General features: G+C 31.3%; 2 protein-coding genes across 2 annotated transcripts in view; one reads left to right on the top strand and one right to left on the bottom strand.

Annotated features, from left to right (window-relative positions):
* LOC139516255 (eIF-2-alpha kinase GCN2-like) overlaps nt 1-19,397 on the bottom strand; it is a 135,586-nt gene that overhangs the window by 74,056 nt on the left and 42,133 nt on the right. The gene's annotated exons all lie outside the window — the stretch shown is intronic.
* LOC139516264 (uncharacterized) lies at nt 619-10,958 on the top strand. Its single transcript, XM_071306262.1, has 2 exons — nt 619-2,152; nt 10,556-10,958. The coding sequence occupies exons 1-2, from the start codon at nt 1,343-1,345 to the stop codon at nt 10,730-10,732; spliced, it is 987 nt and encodes a 328-aa protein (XP_071162363.1). The 5' UTR covers nt 619-1,342; the 3' UTR covers nt 10,733-10,958.

Here is a 19,397-nt window from a genome sequence, read left to right as displayed (position 1 = left end):
AATTTTAAAGTCTAAAACCTAATTCAAACATTGAAGGGCAGATCAAACCAAAATGGACAGAAAAGAAAGTAGTCTAAACAAGAATATGTGTCCATCTTTCTCATTGGCCCGCTCATACTATCACATTTCCATATTCAGTAAACCGTGAAATCTGGTTCAAAACCCTAATTTATTTTGTGTTGATTTTCTAAGTTTCAAGTTGACATGACTACAACTTTATTGGTAACTACCCTAAACAAAACTTTAACCTGATCAGTGATCTGTAATATATGGGTGAAAACCAATATTTAGCATAATTTTTTTTAAAGTTCACATCATTTTTGAACTTGATTTAAAATGGATGGATGCATTGATAAACAGACTAACAGTCAAACAGACTAAAAAATAAGTAGATTATCTTAAAAGGGACAGTCAGTTAAGGTACCCTAATTAGTTGAAAATTATTGTAAGCATGTGAAATATAATATTTATGGTCTTCTCAATCATGGTATTTAAATTTACACAAACGATAAATTATTTGTTCACTGTTATCATGTTTCAGTATATTCACTAAGTACAAGGGTATTTAACTTATTGATCATAACAACTTAAAAATAGATCAAACAAGGAAGTGAAATACCTGGGACACACCTGACAAATATGGCTTCCTCTCAGCCTTTTGGAGGAGGTCAAGTTCCTGTTAACTGTAAATTATGTAAAACAGATAGACCAATTCAGTGGAAATGCATGGACTGCAGTATACTGATGTGTGGTTATTGCAGGGACAATGTACATTCTCAATTCAAAAATGCACTTGATCATAAGATAATCAGTAGAGAAGAGATTGGACTGCATAGGGAAGAACTGGATTTTACCAATATTAAGTGTGATGAACACACTGGACAATCATCATGTCTTTACTGTAATATGTGTGAGATCCTAGTGTGTCCAACCTGTGTTGCCAAAGTTCATAAGAAGCATGATTTAATCAAAATTAGTGATGCATACAACATCAAAGTAGAAAGACTTAAAAAAGAACAAAGTAAAATGCAGAAGAGTAATTCTAACATGAATATGAAAAAAAAACCAGCTCAATAAACTAGTGTTAGCAGAAAATTCACATTATTCAAAAGTAAGCCAAAATATTCTAAGTCATGAAAAAACTGTAAAACAACAAGTAGAACAATATTTTAAAGAACTCAAAAATAAACTGGATCAGAATCACGAAACTGTTTTATTATCAGTCAAATCAGATCTTAACGCTATATCATCATTCACAAACCAGAAGGAGGACAAAATCAATGAAGTCCAGGACTGTATTGACATTTCCAATGCCTCAGAGTTTTTCAAAGAGGTCAAGAAGATGGAGAAATTCACTGAAATCCAAGAACCACGAACCAGGCCTAGCTATAGTTCTTCACCGAAATTTATTCCAGGGAATTTTACCCAATCAAACATTGGATCATTACAAGATGATGGAAGTTTTTCAGCAGAAATAAACATCTCCCTAGTCATCAATAGTGAGTACCAGACTACACTTGATGCAATATTCTGTGTAAGTCCATGCCTTGACCAGTCAATTTGGATAAGTTCTGGTATTCACGAAATGTTACAGAAAGTAAAACCTGAAGGAACCAATCTGAAGGTGATGTCTGAATTTAACATTGATGTGTGTGGAATGGCAGTTACTCCATCTAATCAACTCCTTCTGTGTGTTTTTGGGGAAACAAGGTTACAACACATTAGCAGTAGTGGTGAACTTACTGATTCTGTGTATGATGTATCACCTTTACTTCCCAATGCTATCCATGTTATCAGTGACAATAAACTTATAGTAGCAGCTGGTAATGGTAAACTAAAAAGAAGTGCTGTGATCGTAATGAACAAGAAAGGAGACAAGGAAACTGTGTATGAACATGATGAACATAATCAACCTTTATTTAATAACGCAAGGTATATAACCACTACATGTAATGGAAATATACATGTAGTGGATGAGATCTCAGATGATTGGTGTGGTAAAGTAATGGTCTTAGGACAAGAAGGACATATAATAAACCAGTATACAGGTCATCCAACCATCAATAAGAGTAAACCATTCAAACCAGTAAACATTGTAACAACACCATGTGACAATGTTGTTGCGACAGATCTAGATACTGACATCTTACACATTCTCAATGACAATGGATATTTAACTTCATATTTCAATACCAAGGATATAGGAATAGAGTTTCCATATTCTCTTGCAATCAACACAATTGGACAACTCTATATAGGATGTGGTAAGGCTAATGATGGTCAAACTGCAGAAGCAAAGCTATATGAAATAAACATTGCAGGATTCTAAAACATTCAAACTTTAATGGCAGAAAGGTGTAAAATAGTATTAAGCAACCAATATTTATGTCATATGACAACTGGACTGACTGCGAATGATAAACATACAACAACTTATTATACCAATATCTTGTGTCAAACTATAATGTTAAGAAAATCTTTTGCATAGTGGCACATAATCTTTTCTTTTCATGGAAAATATTACCGTAAATCCAGAATATTATGTATGCATTTATTATTGCAATTTGTTAAGTATGGAAAGAAATGTGATATTTATCATTGTGATTTCAACAAAACCTGTCTAAAGACAAATTTCTAAGATATCAGAACAGGAGATGTTATTAATGTGATCCTAACTCATTCGTGTTTTTTTTTAACATTGATAAAAACATCACAACAATTCCTGAATTTCTAGTATCTTTCAAATATAACATTTTTAATTACATTTATCCAAATAACAGTCAATGAACAAACTAAACAATTTGATAGTGAAACTATTTTGCGTTTTGTGTATCAAAAAAATATGAATGAAAGGAGACATATGGTATTGACAATAAGACAGCAACTTTAAAAACACAAAAGAGATCTAGACAAAAAAAATATATACATTAAAATAGTCTTCAATGATAAGTGAATATACAAAAACTATTATCAACAACTTAATAAAAAGTAAAATCAATTATACAAATAATTGTTGATGGAGTTCTCTCCCTTTACTAGCATGAATTGTTTTGTTGGTTGGTTGGTTGTTAATTGATTTGAGTTGGTTGAACCAACCACCAACTGATCAAAGGATATTTTCTAAATATTGGTTGATTAGTTTGGACTTCGGAAATGTATGTTTGGTGAATATGTTGATTTGTTGATTTATTAGTTCGTTATCACAGGTAAAAATGAAAGTTCATCATAATCATTTGATTTATAAGTTGATTAATCATATAGCAATTATCATAGGTAGAAATGAAAGTTCATATTCATCAATTGATTGATTTTATTTGTGGAGGAATTAGGAGTATCAACAGATATATCAGAAAAATCTGACAAATTACTGGTTGTTTGATTGATTAATTGTTAGTGTTAAACACCACTTGCACACTTGGTTAAATTAAAGTTATCCGTTTTAATTTGTGGAGGAAAAAGAAAATTCACAAAAATACTGAACTCTGAGAAAAATTCAATCAAATATTTTAAGTTTGATATTCAACAAATATGAATAAAAAGATGAATAAAAAGAGACACAAGGTATTGACAATTAAAAAACCTTAGTGAGCACGCTCACATACCCCACGTCCCCACATTGTCCTGGGAGAAATTAAATAAGTATAAGAAAAAATACTGAATGTTTCGTGAAATTCTGTTGTGTGGTTGGAGAGGAGTTGCGATGACAAGAAACAGGACTGACGGAAGGACGGACGGACTGACGGACGGGTCAAAAACATTATACCCTCCGCAACTTCGTTGTGTGGGGTATAATAAGACAGCAACTTAAAAACACAAAAGAGTTCTAGACAAAAGAAATATACACATCAACATACAGCCTTCAATGATAAGTGAATATACCAGAATTATTACCAAAATCTTTATAATAGAAAATAAAAAATAAACTGTTTACAATTGTTAATGGTGATTTTTCCTTTACAAACATAAATTTTTGGTTGGCTGATTGATTGGCTATGGTTTTTATACGACCGCAAAATTTGAAAAATTTTTCGTCGTCGTCTGCGTCGTCGTCGTCGTCGTCGTCTGCATCGTCCGAATACTTTTAGTTTTCGCACTCTAACTTTAGTAAAAGTGAATGGAAATCTATGAAATTTTAACACAAGGTTTATGACCACAAAAGGAAGGTTGGTATTGATTTTGGGAGTTTTGGTCCCAACATTTTAGGAATTAGGGGCCAAAAAGGGCCCAAATAAGCATTTTCTTGGTTTTCGCACTATAACTTTAGTTTAAGTTAATAGAAATCTATGAAATTTTGACACAAGGTTTATGACCACAAAAGAACGGTTGGGATTGATTTTGGGAGTTTTGGTTTCAACAGTTTAGGAATTAGGGGCCAAAAAAGGGCCCAAATAAGCATTATTCTTGGTTTTCGCACAAGAACTTTAGTTTAAGTAAATAGAAATCAATTAAATTTAAACACAATGTTAATGACTACAAAAGGAAGGTTGGTATTGATTTTGGAGTTTAGGTCCCAACAGTTTAGGAATTAGGGGCCAAAAAGGGACCCAAATAAGCATTTTTCTTGGTTTTCGCACCATAACGTTAGTATAAGTAAATAGAAATCTATGAAATTTAAACACAAGGATTATGACAATAAAAGGAAGGTTGGTATTGATTTTGGGAGTTTTGGTCCCAACAGAATAAGGGGCCCAAAGGGTCCAAAATTAAACTTTGTTTGATTTCATCTAAATTGAATAATTGGGGTTCTTTGATATGCCGAATCTAACTTTCATAACTGTGTATGTAGATTCTTAACTTTTGGTCCCGTTTTCAAATTGGTCTACATTAAGGTCCAAAGGGTCCAAAATTAAACTTAGTTTGATTTTGACAAAAAAATGAATCAGTTAGGTTCTTTGATATGCTGAATCTAAAAATGTACTTAGATTCTTGATTATTGGCCCAGTTTTCAAGTTGGTCCAAATCGGGGTCCAAAATTAAACTTTGTTTGATTTCATCAAAAATTGAATAAATGGGGTTCTTTGATATACCAAATCTAACTGTGTATGTAGATTCTTCATTTTTGGTCCTGTTTTCAAATTGGTCTACACTAAAGTCCAAAGGGTCCAACATTAAACTTAGTCTGATTTTAACAAAAATTGAAATCTTGGGGTTCTTTGATATGCTGAATCCAAAAATGTACTTAGATTTTTTATTATGGGCCCAGTTTTCAAGTTGGTCCAAATCAGGATCTAAAATTATTATATTAAGTATTGTGCAATAGCAAGTCTTTTCAATTGCACAGTATTGCGCAATGGCAAGAAATATCTAATTGCACAATATTGTGAAATAGCAATTTTTTTTTTTAATTAGAGTTATCTTTCTTTGTCCAGAATAGTAAGCAAGAAATATCTAATTGCAAAATATTGTGCAATAGCAAGATTTTTTTTTAATTGGAGTTATCTTTCTTTGTCCAGAATCAACTTAAATCTTTGTTATATACAATATACAATGTATATTCACTTTTTACTACCAACTGATAAATTAAAATAATCTTTACCATTCAGTGATAACAAGCAGTTTTTTTACATCTTAATATTTTATGATGTATTGAAATGAGTAGTTATTGTTGCAAACTCCATTAGAAATTTTAGTTGAGATTAGTTTTGGAATAAGGGAAAGGGGGATGTGATTAAAAAAATTGGGTTCAATTTTTCTCATTTGAAATTTCATAAATAAAAAAGAAAATTTCTTCAAACATTTTTTTGAGAGGATTAATATTCAACAGCATAGTGAATTGCTCTAAGAGAAAACAAAAAAATTTAAGTTCATTAGAACACATTCATTCTGTGTCAGAAACCTATGCTGTGTCAACTATTTAATCACAATCCAAATTTAGAGCTGAATCCAGCTTGAATGTTGTGTCCATACTTGCCCCAACCGTTCAGGGTTCAACCTCTGCGGTCGTATAAAGCTACGCCCTGCGGAGCATCTGGTTGTTTGTTGTATTTACCACCTACTGATCAAGGAACCATTCTAAATATTGGTTGGTTGGTTTTGATAAGTGTGTTGGGTGATCAATTGATTGATTGATTTGTTGATTGATAACTTGATTAATCATTAAGCAGTTATCACAGGTAGAAATGAAAGTTCATATTAATCAATTGATCGATTTTATTTGTGGAGGAAGCAGGAGTATCAACAGATATCCCTGAAAAATATGCCCAATTACTGGATGTTTGATTGCTTGATTGTTAGTGTTTAACATCACTTTCCTACTTGGCTACATTATAGTGATCTTATAGTGATCAGTTTTATTTGTGGAGGAAGAAGGAATACCAATATAGACCTGTCTAAAATCCCCCCAATTCCTGGTTGTTTAACTGATTAGTGTAAACATATTTTATTAATTATATTCAGGTACATACATAGGCATTTACATAATAATACAAGTGAAATAATTAATAGGAAAACAAGAAAAAAGCTGTTAGCTTATATTAATCTGCTTCCTCACAGATAAGAACATTTCATATTGTAATACTCAAGGAGTAAAATATTAAAAAAAAAAATAACAATGTTACACTAGATGGAAAGAAGGAAAAAAAACATATAATAAGGTTGTGACACACAAGAAAGAAGAAAAAAATATACATCAGAAATTCAATAATAAAGTGTATGTTTTTGAACGGACACAATTATTTAAGATATAAGTATTACTTGTTGAGCAAGATGTGTGCTATCATATTACAAATCTTTTGCTACTGAGTATAAATGTATGAACTGCCAAGAATATTTCAATGTTTTGTTCGTAGCTGAAGTCCGTTGAACCGTGTAGCAAGATTTCTTCCGACAAAAAATGTATTATATTGATATTATAAAAATGCTGTTCACGCATAATGTGAAAACGGGGACAGTGCAACAAGTAGTGCGCTGTTGTTTCTATAGCACCACATAAACAAAGTGGTGAAGCCACTATATTTTTAACAAAAAGATGATGATTTACAGAACTGCATTGCATACGAAGTCTTGAGTGATAAATTTGACCTAATCGCTTACCAATGTAAAAATAATTTGGAGGTTTAATCGCCCGAGACTGGACACAATTCCTGAATGCCCCCACCGAAGTACTGGTCTTAGCATTCTCAGGGAGGAGATTCCATGAATGTATAGTTGCCGGTAAGAAATAATATGTATACAGGGCTGTTCTTGTTCGAACAGGGGGGATTAGGGACGAGTTTCTCGTATTATGATTATGTATGGTTGCATGGGATTCTAAGGTTGATAAATATTCCGGAGTAATATTATTTTTCATCTTGTAAAAATAAATTAATCTGTGGGCTTCCCTTCGATCTTTAAGCTTTTCCCAACTCGTTTTGAGATATAATCTCTCTAGGGACACCAACCTAGTACCCCCAGTTACGATCCTGGCAGCCTCTGTTTGTACTTTTTCAATCTTATCAATCAAAACTTAAAGATGTGTGTTGTTGTCCCAGATGACATCAGCATATTCTAATAATGGTCTTATATATGTTTAACTGATTGATTGTTGATGTTTAACACCACTTTTACACATGGCTTTATAACATGTATATTCAACAGATTTAATGATGGAATAAGCATTGGTACCAAGAGAGAACCATCATTCTTTGGCAGGTCGACTTAATATGGTACAGACTAGTATTCAATGTTTATGAACTAATTAGACCACTCTCTAACACATACTCATCTGCTAAACAAATAAACAATCCCAAAGAAATGCTGTAGAAAAACAAAAATTGACTTTACAGTGATAAATGTACACATTACATTCTATATTTACTGCATTCAGAGTAATCAACAAGTGTTGGAGCATCAAAGTATCCTACCAGCATATCATTTATTCATAATAGATAGCAACATGCTTATAATTAGAGTCTTTGTGTACTGTTCAAATGACATAATATATAACAAATAGACAAAATATAATGGATCTCAACCTTAATGTAACTAAAATTTGATAATCACAAGAAAAATAAGTCAATGAAACATTGATTGATTAGAATGATATCAATGGCCTACAGTAGTATTTCATAGGTCATGTTATTATGAGCAATTCTAAAATTTGTGATAAGATTTTTTTGAATTGTCAGAGAATACACATACAATTATCTTGGATATTAGACTACAAGTCAGGAAAAATTAACTGGTGCACCAACTCAAGAAAGCTCAATTGTCCCTCAGCACATATAAAATCACTGATTTTTACACATGTAAAATATTAGTATAGTGCTTGGCAGTTCACAGGGAAAGACAGAAGAGAAGTGCATTACTTAGGTGTTATACAATGTCCATTCCTATGATTAAATCTCCAAGATCTTAAGAACTAATTTTACAAGTCTGTAACAATTACAGAACTTTCATTTTAACCCTACTATTACTGATGACTATTTCAGGTTAGGGTGAAGGTTTGCACCTGTTGAAACATTTAAACCTTTTGAAATGAATTGTTTTGCACACTAGTCATTTTTGGGCCCTTTATAGCTTGCTGTTAGGTGTGACCAGGGCTCTGTGTTGAAGGCTGTACTTTGACCTATGATTCTTTACTTTTTAAACATTGTGACGTCTTGGATGGAGAGTTGTCTCATTGGTACTTATATAACATCTTTTTCAAATATCTATCAACAGTAGACTTAATATGCAGCAACTTGACAGAGGTCAGGATAATTTGTTTTGATTTTTGCTCTCATGTAAAACTGCTAAAGCTAGTATTGATATACACAAAAGTGGTATTCCTAACATGATTCTGATTTCGCAACAACATTTCTCAACCTGTATGAACATTTCTAAGATTGTTAAAACATGGTTCTCATCAGTTCTTGACCTTATGGATAACTCATACTTTATCTTATTTTTATCAGTATCCTCAATTTCAGACATGATATCACTAAATTTATATAATTACCTATCGTTTGCATTATCAAAAAATAAATACTGGGTACAATCATATGACAACTTGACATTACATAAAGAAATTAATTTAACTGAACTTTTTTTTCTAAAATATACAACTTGTGACAAACTTAATATGGCATACTCTCAATTACATGAGAGTGGTCAAGCACCTGTTAAATGTGGATTATGTGAAACAGATAGACCACTACAGTGGAAATGCATGGACTGCAGTATTCTGATGTGTGGTCATTGCACTGACAATGTACATTCAAAATTCAAAAATGCAAATGATCATAAGATCATAGATAAAAATGAGGTTGACATGCATATTGAAGAACTGGATTTTAAATATATCAAGTGTCATGACCACACTGGACAATTTTCTTGTCTTTACTGTAAGACATGTGACATTCTCGTGTGTCCAACCTGTTTTGCAAAAGTTCATAAGACACACGTTTTAATCGAAATAAGAGATGCATATAACTTGATAGTCAACATGTTGAAAAAAGGACAAAATGAAATGCAGAAGTGTCATTCTAACATGTGTGTAAAGAAAGACCAGCTCAATAAACTAGTGTCAGCCGAAAATTTAAAGTATTACAAAGAGACACAAAATATTCGAAGTCACGAGAAAACCGTTAAAGATCAAGTAGACCAATATTTTAAAGAACTCAAAAATAAACTGGAGAAAAGTCATGAAACTGTTTTAACATCAGTCAAATCAGATCTTAATGCTATATCAATATACACAAACCAGAAGGAGGACAAAATCAATGAACTCCAGAACTGTATTGACCTTTCCAATGCTTCTGAGTTTTTCAAAGAGGTCAAGAAGATTGAGAAATTCACTGAAATTCAAGAACCACAAACCAAGCCTAGCTATACTTCTTCACCCAAATTTGTACCAGGAAATATTAACCAATCAAACATTGGATCTCTACAAGATGATGGAAACTTGTCATCAGAAATAAAAATCTCACTAGTCGTCAATAATGAATATCAGACTGAACTTGTAGGAATGGCATTTGTAAGTCCATGCCTTGATCAGTCAATTTGGATAAGTTCTGGTAATTACGGAATATTACAGAGAGTAAAATCTGAAGGAACCAATCTGAAGGTGATGTCTAAATTTAACATTAAAGTGCATGGAATGGCAGTTAATACTCCATCTAATCAACTCCTTCTGAGTGTTTCAGGGAAAACAAGGTTAAAACAAATCAGCAGTACTAGTGAACTGACTGATTCTGTTTATGATGTAACACCTTTATATCCCTATTCCATCCATGTTATCAGTGAAAATAAACTGATAGTAGGAGCTTATAATAGTGAACTAAAAAGAAGTGCTGTGATCATTATGAACAAGAAAGGAGACAAGGAAACTGTGTATGAACTTGATGAATATAATCAATCTTTATTTAATAAACCTAGGTGTATAACTACTACAAGTAATGGAAATATACATGTAGTGGATAGGATTTCAGATGATGCTAGAGGTAAAGTAATGGTCTTAGGACAAGAAAGACATATAATAAACCAGTATAGAGGTCATTCAACCACCAATAAGAGTGAATCATTCAAACCAGTAGACATTGTGACAACACCAAGTGACAATGTTGTTGTGACAGATCTGAATATTCCAATCTTACACATCCTCAATGACAATGGTCATTTGATTTCATATTTCAATACCAAGGATATAGGAATAGAGTTTCCAATTTCTCTTGCTATCAACACAACTGGACAACTTTATATAGGATGCAGTAGGGCTGCAGGTACTAAAACTAAAGATGCAAAGCTATATGTAATAAACATTGAAGGATTCTAAAACTTTCAAACTTTAATGAAAAAGAAATATGTGAAATGGTATAAGGCAAACAATATTCATGTCAGATGCATATGACAACTGGACTTAAGCTTACGAGTGAACTTACCAGAACTGATTAGACCAATATCTTGTATAACAGTTATTTTCCTTTTTATTCAAAATATTACTTTTCAAGCATACCATGGGTCCCAATTAAAGCCAAAGATCATAATAAAAATTACCTTAATTGATAGTGAAATTATATTTAGTTTGATATCTAACAAATATGTATAAAAGGGGGACATAGTGTATTGACAATCAGACAGCAACTTAAAAACAAAAAAAAGAGATCTAAACAAGAGAAATATATGCATCAACAAACAGTCTTCAATGATAAGTGAATATACCAGAATTATTATTATTAACCCTATCAAAAAATAAAATCAATTGTCGAAATAATTGTCAATGGACGTCTCCACCTTTACTAACATAAATTTTTGGTTGGTTGATCCGTTGGTGATTGATTTTGTTGGATCCTCAATCATCCAACAAGATCGAAGGATATTTTCTAAATATTGGTTGGTTGGTTTTGACTTATAATATGTATGGTGGATGAATAATTGATTGAATGATTTGTTGATTGATAAGTTGATTTATCTTTAGGCAGTTATCACAGGTAGAAATAAAAGTTCATATTGATCAATTGATTGATAGTTTTTATTTATGAAGGAAGCAGAAGTATCAACAGAAATATCAGAAAAATCTACCTTATTACTGGTTGTTTGATAGATTGATTGTTTGTATTCAACACCACTTACACACTTGGTTATATTATAGTGTTCAGTTTTAATTTGTGGGTGAAAAGAAAAATCACAAAAATACTGAACTCTGATAAAAATTCCACAAATTATTTTTACTTTGATATCCAACAAATAGGAATAAAAGGAGACATAAGGTATTGGCAATAAGACATCAACTTAAAAGCGCATTAGGAGACATAGGGTACTTAAAATAAGACAGCCACTTAAAGACACTAAGGAGATCTTGACAATAGAAATATAGCCTTCAATGTTAAGTGAAAACACCAGAACTATTATCCATAACTTTATAAGATAAAATAAAATATAAACTGTTTACAATTGTTAATAGTGGTTTCTTCCTTTACGAACATAATTTTTTTGTTAGTTGGTTGATTGGTTATGATTGTTATTGGTTGTATTTACCACCTACTGATCAAGGAACAATTCTAAATATTGGTTGGTTGGTTTGGATAAGTGTGTTGGGTGATCAATTGATTGATTGATTGATTGATTGATTTGTTGATTGATAAGTTGATTAATCGTTAAGCAATTATCACAAGTAAAAATGAAAGTTAATCATGATTATTTGATTGATTGATTTGTTGATTGATAAGTTGATTAATCGTAAAGCAGTTATCACAGGTAGAAATGAAAGTTTATCATGATTATTTGATTGATTGATTTGTTAATTGATAAGTTGATTAATTGTAAAGCAGTTATCACAGGTAGAAATGAAAGTTTATCATGATTATTTGATTGATTGATTTGTTGATTGATAAGTTGATTAATCATTAAGCAGTTATCACAGGTAGAAATGAAAGTTCATATTAATCAATTGATCGATTTTATTTGTGGAGGAAGCAGGAGTATTAACAGAGATCCCTCAAACATATGCTAAATTACTGGATGTTTGATTGATTGCTTGTTAGTGTTTAACATCACTTTCCTACTTGGCTACATTATAGTGATCTTATAGTGATCAGTTTTATTTGTGGAGGAAGAAGGTATACCAATATAGACCCGTCAAAAATCCGCCCAATTCCTGGTTGTTTAACTGATTGATTGTTGATGTTTAACACCACTTTTGCACATGGCTTTATAACATGTATATATTCAACAGATTTAATGATGGAATAAGCATTGGTACCAAGAGAGAACCATCATTCTTTGGCAGGTCAACTAAATATGGTACAGACTAGTATTCAATGTTTATGAACTAATTAGACCACTCTCTAACACACACTCATCTGCTAAAAAAAAACAATCCCAAAGAAATGCTGTAGAAAAACAAAAATTGACTTTACAGTGATACATGTACACATTACATTCTATATTTACTGCATTCAGAGTAATCAACAAGTGTGGGAGCATGAAAGTATCCTACCAGCATATCATTTATTCATAATAGATAGCAACATGCTTATAATTAGAGTCTTTGTGTACTGTTCAAATGCATAATATATAACAAATAGACAAAATATAATGGATCTCAACCTTAATGTAACTAAAATTTGATAATCACAAGAAAAATGAGTCAATGAAACATTGATTGATTAGAATGATATCAATGGCCTACAGTAGTATTTCATAGGTCATGTTATTATGAGCAATTCTAAAATTTGTGATAAGATTTTTTTGAATTGTCAGAGAATACACATACAATTATCTTGGATATTAGACTACAAGTCAGGAAAAATTAACTGGTGCACCAACTCAAGAAAGCTCAATTGTCCCTCAGCTCATATAAAATCACTGATTTTTACACATGTAAAATATTAGTATAGTGCTTGGCAGTTCACAGGGAAAGACAGAAGAGAAGTGCATTACTTAGGTGTTATACAATGTCCATTCCTATGATTAAATCTCCAAGATCTTAAGAACTAATTTTACAAGTCTGTAACAATTACAGAACTTTCATTTTAACCCTACTATTACTGATGACTATTTCAGGTTAGGGTGAAGGTTTGCACCTGTTGAAACATTTAAACCTTTTGAAATGAATTGTTTTGCACACTAGTCATTTTTGGGCCCTTTATAGCTTGCTGTTAGGTGTGACTAGGGCTCTGTGTTGAAGGCTGTACTTTGACCTATGATTCTTTACTTTTTAAACATTGTGACGTCTTGGATGGAGAGTTGTCTCATTGGTACTTATATAACATCTTTTTCAAATATCTATCAACAGTAGACTTAATATGCAGCAACTTGACAGAGGTCAGGATAATTTGTTTTGATTTTTGCTCTCATGTAAAACTGCTAAAGCTAGTATTGATATACACAAAAGTGGTATTCCTAACATGATTCTGATTTCGCAACAACATTTCTCAACCTGTATGAACATTTCTAAGATTGTTAAAACATGGTTCTCATCAGTTCTTGACCTTATGGATAACTCATACTTTATCTTATTTTTATCAGTATCCTCAATTTCAGACATGATATCACTAAATTTATATAATTACCTATCGTTTGCATTATCAAAAAATAAATACTGGGTACAATCATATGACAACTTGACATTACATAAAGAAATTAATTTAACTGAACTTTTTTTTCTAAAATATACAACTTGTGACAAACTTAATATGGCATACTCTCAATTACATGAGAGTGGTCAAGCACCTGTTAAATGTGGATTATGTGAAACAGATAGACCACTACAGTGGAAATGCATGGACTGCAGTATTCTGATGTGTGGTCATTGCACTGACAATGTACATTCAAAATTCAAAAATGCAAATGATCATAAGATCATAGATAAAAATGAGGTTGACATGCATATTGAAGAACTGGATTTTAAATATATCAAGTGTCATGACCACACTGGACAATTTTCTTGTCTTTACTGTAAGACATGTGACATTCTCGTGTGTCCAACCTGTTTTGCAAAAGTTCATAAGACACACGTTTTAATCGAAATAAGAGATGCATATAACTTGATAGTCAACATGTTGAAAAAAGGACAAAATGAAATGCAGAAGTGTCATTCTAACATGTGTGTAAAGAAAGACCAGCTCAATAAACTAGTGTCAGCCGAAAATTTAAAGTATTACAAAGAGACACAAAATATTCGAAGTCACGAGAAAACCGTTAAAGATCAAGTAGACCAATATTTTAAAGAACTCAAAAATAAACTGGAGAAAAGTCATGAAACTGTTTTAACATCAGTCAAATCAGATCTTAATGCTATATCAATATACACAAACCAGAAGGAGGACAAAATCAATGAACTCCAGAACTGTATTGACCTTTCCAATGCTTCTGAGTTTTTCAAAGAGGTCAAGAAGATTGAGAAATTCACTGAAATTCAAGAACCACAAACCAAGCCTAGCTATACTTCTTCACCCAAATTTGTACCAGGAAATATTAACCAATCAAACATTGGATCTCTACAAGATGATGGAAACTTGTCATCAGAAATAAAAATCTCACTAGTCGTCAATAATGAATATCAGACTGAACTTGTAGGAATGGCATTTGTAAGTCCATGCCTTGATCAGTCAATTTGGATAAGTTCTGGTAATTACGGAATATTACAGAGAGTAAAATCTGAAGGAACCAATCTGAAGGTGATGTCTAAATTTAACATTAAAGTGCATGGAATGGCAGTTAATACTCCATCTAATCAACTCCTTCTGAGTGTTTCAGGGAAAACAAGGTTAAAACAAATCAGCAGTACTAGTGAACTGACTGATTCTGTTTATGATGTAACACCTTTATATCCCTATTCCATCCATGTTATCAGTGAAAATAAACTGATAGTAGGAGCTTATAATAGTGAACTAAAAAGAAGTGCTGTGATCATTATGAACAAGAAAGGAGACAAGGAAACTGTGTATGAACTTGATGAATATAATCAATCTTTATTTAATAAACCTAGGTATATAACTACTACAAGTAATGGAAATATACATGTAGTGGATAGGATTTCAGATGATGCTAGAGGTAAAGTAATGGTCTTAGGACAAGAAAGACATATAATAAACCAGTATAGAGGTCATTCAACCACCAATAAGAGTGAATCATTCAAACCAGTAGACATTGTGACAACACCAAGTGACAATGTTGTTGTGACAGATCTGAATATTCCAATCTTACACATCCTCAATGACAATGGTCATTTGATTTCATATTTCAATACCAAGGATATAGGAATAGAGTTTCCAATTTCTCTTGCTATCAACACAACTGGACAACTTTATATAGGATGCAGTAGGGCTGCAGGTACTAAAACTAAAGATGCAAAGCTATATGTAATAAACATTGAAGGATTCTAAAACTTTCAAACTTTAATGAAAAAGAAATATGTGAAATGGTATAAGGCAAACAATATTCATGTCAGATGCATATGACAACTGGACTTAAGCTTACGAGTGAACTTACCAGAACTGATTAGACCAATATCTTGTATAACAGTTATTTTCCTTTTTATTCAAAATATTACTTTTCAAGCATACCATGGGTCCCAATTAAAGCCAAAGATCATAATAAAAATTACCTTAATTGATAGTGAAATTATATTTAGTTTGATATCTAACAAATATGTATAAAAGGGGGACATAGTGTATTGACAATCAGACAGCAACTTAAAAACAAAAAAAAGAGATCTAAACAAGAGAAATATATGCATCAACAAACAGTCTTCAATGATAAGTGAATATACCAGAATTATTATTATTAACCCTATCAAAAAATAAAATCAATTGTCGAAATAATTGTCAATGGACGTCTCCACCTTTACTAACATAAATTTTTGGTTGGTTGATCCGTTGGTGATTGATTTTGTTGGATCCTCAATCATCCAACAAGATCGAAGGATATTTTCTAAATATTGGTTGGTTGGTTTTGACTTATAATATGTATGGTGGATGAATAATTGATTGAATGATTTGTTGATTGATAAGTTGATTTATCTTTAGGCAGTTATCACAGGTAGAAATAAAAGTTCATATTGATCAATTGATTGATAGTTTTTATTTATGAAGGAAGCAGAAGTATCAACAGAAATATCAGAAAAATCTACCTTATTACTGGTTGTTTGATAGATTGATTGTTTGTATTCAACACCACTTACACACTTGGTTATATTATAGTGTGTAGTTTTAATTTGTGGGTGAAAAGAAAAATCACAAAAATACTGAACTCTGATAAAAATTCCACAAATTATTTTTACTTTGATATCCAACAAATAGGAATAAAAGGAGACATAAGGTATTGGCAATAAGACATCAACTTAAAAGCGCATTAGGAGACATAGGGTACTTAAAATAAGACAGCCACTTAAAAACACTAAGGAGATCTTGACAATAGAAATACAGCCTTCAATGTTAAGTGAAAACACCAGAACTATTATCCATAACTTTATAAGATAAAATAAAATATAAACTGTTTACAATTGTTAATAGTGGTTTCTTCCTTTACGAACATAATTTTTTTGTTAGTTGGTTGATTGCACACTAGTAGCCAGATTTAAATCTGAAACGGTCATTTTGGTCTGATCAAGTCTTAATCGACTTAATTTACCGCTAGAGAAAAACGTTAAGACCTGTTTAGACACTCAGACTCTGTTAAGATATATTGTGTTCAGTCAGATCAGTCGTGTCAAGATAAACAAGACAGATTCGTCTAGCATCCAAATAAGACTTGATTAGATCACGTTCAGATTAAATAAGACCAAAGGTGAACAACTTGTTTAGTTGCAGTAAGATCGTGTTCAGTTGTGTTAAGATTTTAAATATTTTGAATAAAACGGGCGACACTTTATCTGTTTTTATCAGGGGTTACTCCCCTTTTATGAATATAATCTCTATATCTTGGATGATATTCTTTTGTGATCTTTTAATATGACTGTATATCTATTTAATTAAATAAAGTATGCAAACTTTAAAAACAATTCATTTATTTCCGATAGAATCTTTAACATTTCATTGGTTATATGAGAAAAGATTAATTGTTGTAACCGGAAAATTTGTCATAAAAACTTTGCAGTCTCACATAAAGTAGTCCTGTATGTATGCATTCCGCCTCTAAAGATATAATGATCAGTATTAAATTTATCTCAAAGATGTTCTTAAACATTTTTTGTTTCTAATGTAGAGTAATAGTTCTTATCTATATTTGGTCAAGAAACGTATATTTTAAGTATATAATTTACTTTTTATTTTAAAATTGTACACAGATGACAGATGCTTGGTGAAAGTTATTTACATTTTAATAAACGGATTATTTAAGCAGTCAACCGAAACGGATGAGCATAAACTACCTAAATAATTACGCATTCGTGTCACTGGACGTATAATGAATGAAGTTCCATGTTTTATCTTTAATATAAGATGTATAAGGTTAAACCGGGTTAAATTATTACATTTACAAATAAAACATTATTTATATTTTTTTTTTAATAAATGCAACAATTATATTAGCATATTTTAAAAATTTAATTGACAGTTTATATTGACCATTATATACATATAAAGACCGATGTCGATAACTCATTTGAATTTTTTTTTCGCCATTTTTTTTTAGCACGAATTAAATACAAGAGTAAATCATATCATAGAAAAATACCAAACAACGTTAGTTAAGACATGATTGATAAAATCTTATGTACGGTTTATATTTCTGTTTCGTATCAGATATTTTGAAGCACCAGTGTTACTACTCATTTTGAAAAACAGTGAGACGCTTACTTGCTATTTCGGAATTGACCAAAAAGCTATAAAATAACGTAGCGAAATGACCATATTTATAGATTAGACTTTTGTTTTTCATTTTTATTGTTTTACACTAGTCATTTTAGGGACCGTTATAGCTTGCTGTTCGATGAGGGCCAAAGCTCCGTGTTGAGGTCGTACTTTTGACCTCTTATTAAATTATACCATGTGACTTGAATGATGGAGAGTTGTTTCATTGACACACATACCACATCTTCTTATTTATATTAACTGGGAGCAGTTTACAACATTTTCATTTAGATAAAAAAAAATATATAAAAATTCAACAAATCAAATGGATTTGTACCATATTGTTACATTCAAAAGTCTTTAATTTTGATTGATAGAATACATTATACGTATTGCATTGCTTCAAAAATAATGTCCAGTGTCAAATATTACACATCGATGGCCACTTAGATTAGTTACTTTATAGAAATTAATTTCCTTGGATGGAAGTACACGCTAGTATTTTGTCCTTTAAAGTTAGTCTGTCTGTTTAATAATTCAGTTTAAGGAGAATTCTTCGTCATTTGCAAATAGACAAAAAAAGAAGTAAAAATAAATTTGCTTACGATTGCATTCAGGCAGAGAGAAATATGTTTTATTTTATTTCAGATGATTTAGAACAGATATCAAAATATTCTTAATCTTTTACAATCTACAAATATAATTTGATAATGTTTTTTATACACACGGTATATAAAATGCTTGTAGTATTCCGTTACTGGTTATACGCTCATATTTAAATACCTTTCTGTTAAATAAGAAAGTGAAGGAAAAAAACAGTTATTGAAATTCACCTGAAAAAGAGTAAACGGATAGCGGCTATCTAAATTATTTTTCAAATATCGAATAAACAAATAAATCGGCCACGCTTGCAATTTGTTTTTTACTGACAGGTGTCTGCTGGTATTCGATTGGACATCAGTATCAATGTAGGCGTAACAACATATCATATTTATCCAATCAGCTGTCTTGTATAAGGTAAAATGTATTCGATGACATACGGTCCACATAGTTTTTTTTTTTTAAGTTGATTGCAATAAAAATTATTCATACACTCTAAAACAAACAATATCCTGCCCAAAAATGACTTACAAGACACTATATTATACTTTTAAAAATAACTATATTAAATTACAAATTAAGACAGCGTAAAAATAAAATAATAAC

This window comes from Mytilus edulis, chromosome 3, assembly GCF_963676685.1.
Source record: "Mytilus edulis chromosome 3, xbMytEdul2.2, whole genome shotgun sequence".
NCBI lineage: Eukaryota > Metazoa > Mollusca > Bivalvia > Mytilida > Mytilidae > Mytilus > Mytilus edulis.
This window is presented reverse-complemented; position numbering and strand designations above follow the sequence as displayed.